General features: G+C 49.8%; 2 protein-coding genes across 2 annotated transcripts in view; both read left to right on the forward strand.

Annotated features, from left to right (window-relative positions):
• The window catches only part of DQ04_08611000 (UDP-Gal or UDP-GlcNAc-dependent glycosyltransferase), a gene marked incomplete at both ends in the record, with an annotated part of 479 nt that extends 266 nt beyond the window's left edge, over positions 1-213 (forward strand). The window contains one exon of the mRNA XM_009315630.1: positions 1-213. This exon is cut by the window's left edge and continues 266 nt beyond it. Coding sequence (XP_009313905.1) covers positions 1-213 — 213 coding nt within the window.
• Positions 214-595: 382 nt separating this feature from the next.
• On the forward strand, positions 596-1699 carry DQ04_08611010 (UDP-Gal or UDP-GlcNAc-dependent glycosyltransferase; the record flags this gene model as incomplete). The annotated part of the gene is made up of 1 exon (XM_009315631.1): positions 596-1699. The coding sequence occupies one exon, from the start codon at positions 596-598 to the stop codon at positions 1697-1699; it is 1104 nt and encodes a 367-aa protein (XP_009313906.1).
• Positions 1700-3066: the final 1367 nt, after the last annotated feature.

A 3066-nucleotide genomic window follows, 5' to 3' on the forward strand; every position in this document is an offset into this window, starting at 1 on the left:
CCAGCACTGGTGGCTTTTGAGGATAGTTGGCGCCGTTTTCACGGTGCCCATAATGGTGAAGGACGCCTCATTGTGAGGCCTGTGTCTCTCGTTCTTCACCTCCCACGTGAAGGTGAGTACTATACTTTAATGTATATGTTTGGTAACGACACAAAGAGGAGAAGAAGTGTGTGGAAACAACGCAGGCAGGGTGTGATGAGACTCCGCCGTTAAATAAGCCTGATAGGGAATCATCGAAGGGCTTTGGTTTATTCATGTTATATTCTCTAGTCTAACTTTCTCACGCCCTTGTAATCCTTTTTTTTTTGCTTCAATACTACGTGGTTCGTTCTCTCTTAGAATATACGTTTGCTTTTCTGCGCTGCTTCTGAGCAACCGTCTACTATTCTGTGTTAACAGTAGTGCGCTTCACTTGTGCTTGATGGGTTTGACTTCATGTGTGCTAGGCAAGCCGTATTGATATTATCTACTGTTGTTGGCACTCTTGTTTTTACTCCTCCTGCAGCCTGTTTCATTATCTTCTCCCTCCCTACCCTCTCCCTATAGCAGCGCGTATCGGTCACGGGATTCCGCCTAAGGTATACGACTCTTATTTATGTGTGGGATGTGTCTTCCTTCTGATTGCAGTATTGGGCTTCTAATATTTGGATGTCAGGCCTTTGCTTCCTTCACTGAACTTCCACATGACAGAACCTTTAAAGACACTGTGACGGATTCTCGCAGCGCACACGCCCTGTTTGACAGTGAGTCCCTGCAGTACGTCCCACGCAGTGTTGTGCGCACGTGGGGAGAGCGTGACTTCCTCATTGCGCTCGGCATCCCATCTGTGGACATGAATGTGCGGCGGAGGCGCCGCGACCTCCAGCGTTCAACGCTCTGGACGTTCCCTGGAGTGGCGACGAGAGCAAACAACTTCACCGGTGCGATGCTGGTGCTGTACGTACTTGCGCGGCACCCGTCGCACAACTTCACGTACTCCGCGGCGCTTCTGAAGGAGGCGGCGGAGTGGCACGATGTGATTGCGCTGCCGATGAATGAGGGGCGCCCCTCGACAAAAAAGACGATCGGCGGCGGCGGCTACTGGGGCATGGAGGCTGAGATCGGGCTGAGCCGCAAGGTGTTCCTGTGGTTTGAGCTTGCGGTGCGGCTGTTCCCGAGGGCGAGCTACATTGCAAAGGGCGACGACGACTCATTCATAAGGGTGCCGCAGTACCTCGCCGACCTGCGCACGCTGCCACGCACCGGTGTGTACTGGGGATATATGCACTACCGGAAATTGCGTAAGGGTAATGTTACTGTGAAGTTCTACTATGCTGTTGGGACATGTGCCACTCTGTCAAGGGATGTTGCGGAGAGCTTTGTGTCGTACGAGCCGCTGCAATTTATGGTGAGCCTGCCGTACGCAAAGGAGCGTGAGGCGGACTTTGTTGCCTTGAAGATGTCCCACGAGGACATGATGGTTGGATACATTTTGTACGAGGCACAGATCCCAAATTATACGCTTGTAAGAGACAGTGCATGCCGCTTTCACAATCTGCGGCATGGTTGGCCTTTTCGCCCTCTGACTAATTTATCTGTGGTTGTCCATGATACCACCGAGAGTGAGTTTGTCGAGGTGATGGAGCGCTTTAAGAACGACACTTCGCCTGCTGCAAAGCCTTTTAAGAAACGACGAAAGTATCTCGTTTCTACCTGTTAGTAACTATATCCATATAATAGGAATATTTTCCGCAGTCACGCTTCGTTTTCGAGCACAGCACTTTATGATTGATATGGATGTGTGCTGTATTATCCTCTCGTATCACTCTGTGGGCTCGTCTAGTCCGTTAACGTTGTTGTATTGCATGGAGGGTTGGTGTTGTGCGGATGGTCTCCCACTCTTGTTTGCGGCGTTGCTTCTCCTTCCCTTGGTGGGCTGCTTTTGCTTGTTTGTGGTTCTGTTTGTGAGGTGGATCATCTCCGTTGTTTTCTTTCTTGTTGTGTAGAGGAGCAGCAGGTGGTCAGCTGTGATGTCGAGAGCGTGTCGTATTCGTGTGCCCCTTTCGCGATTGGCGGTGTGTCTCCACCAGGGATGTGGTACGGCATTGTGACGGTGCTGAAGAGATAGCTGAGCCACTGGTACTGGAGTTGCGGCGGCATTGTGCTCTGCTCTAGCTGCTGTATGTGCAGAGTAACGGAGATGAAGTATGGCTGCCTAAGCTATGTGGTGCTGCGTGTATCTATTTGTAGCTCTAGCTTTGTGGTTGTAGCTCTATGGCTGTGCAGAGCAGCGCGTTGGTGGAGATGTGGGGGAGATGAGATTCACTCCCTGCTGTGGTGATGTTTTTGAAGTTGTTTTGTATTGTGCTGGGGGCCAACTACTTCTCTGTTCCTAGTGGTGGTTCTGTGTGTGCTTGGACGACTTCCGCCGCACAGCTTCATCTTTGCCGTATACGTCTGGGATGATTCGGTGGAGGAACACTATGTGGTTGCCTCATTGATGACTGAGGTGAGTCTGATCTCTAATAAGATGAGTGCTGGTTGATTTCCTGTGCAGTAATGAAGGTGATATTGGGATGAATTGATAGCTGATCCTGCTGTGTACGCTTGTGCTGTGTTTGTATTGTGTGTTTGTGTGAGTGTGCAGCTATCTTGTTGTAGATTGAACTGTTTTTCTACCTGTGTTGGAGTCGTTTCGTTTGCTCTACAATCTTCTTGTTCTGGAGTTATGTTTGGGACGAAGTATGCTGCTCCGTATGTTGTTGATTTGGAGTCCAAGCGTTGGCCGCCGCATTTCCTGTTGCGGTTTTTGTTAGTGAGTACTGCTGATCGCCGTTTGTGGCGGTGCGTCTTTGTTCTCTGGAGTTTTGGCGTGATGCCGGCGATGTGAAGCCGTTTAGTGGGTTGAGTTATCCGGACGGTTTGGGCCAGTTGCATTGGGTTTTTGCAAAATAAAAAAAACACATGATGGCGCTGAGTCACATACTTCTGTGTACCGCTTTATTGTGGAAGCTGATTTGCCTCTTCCTTGTTTGTGCCGCTTTTACAATTGTGCTGTATCCTTTTTTTTTTTTATTGGTTGGGGGG

Source organism: Trypanosoma grayi (assembly GCF_000691245.1).
Source record: "Trypanosoma grayi strain ANR4 Tgr_861_V1, whole genome shotgun sequence".
In the NCBI taxonomy this organism is placed as follows: Eukaryota; Euglenozoa; class Kinetoplastea; order Trypanosomatida; family Trypanosomatidae; genus Trypanosoma; species Trypanosoma grayi.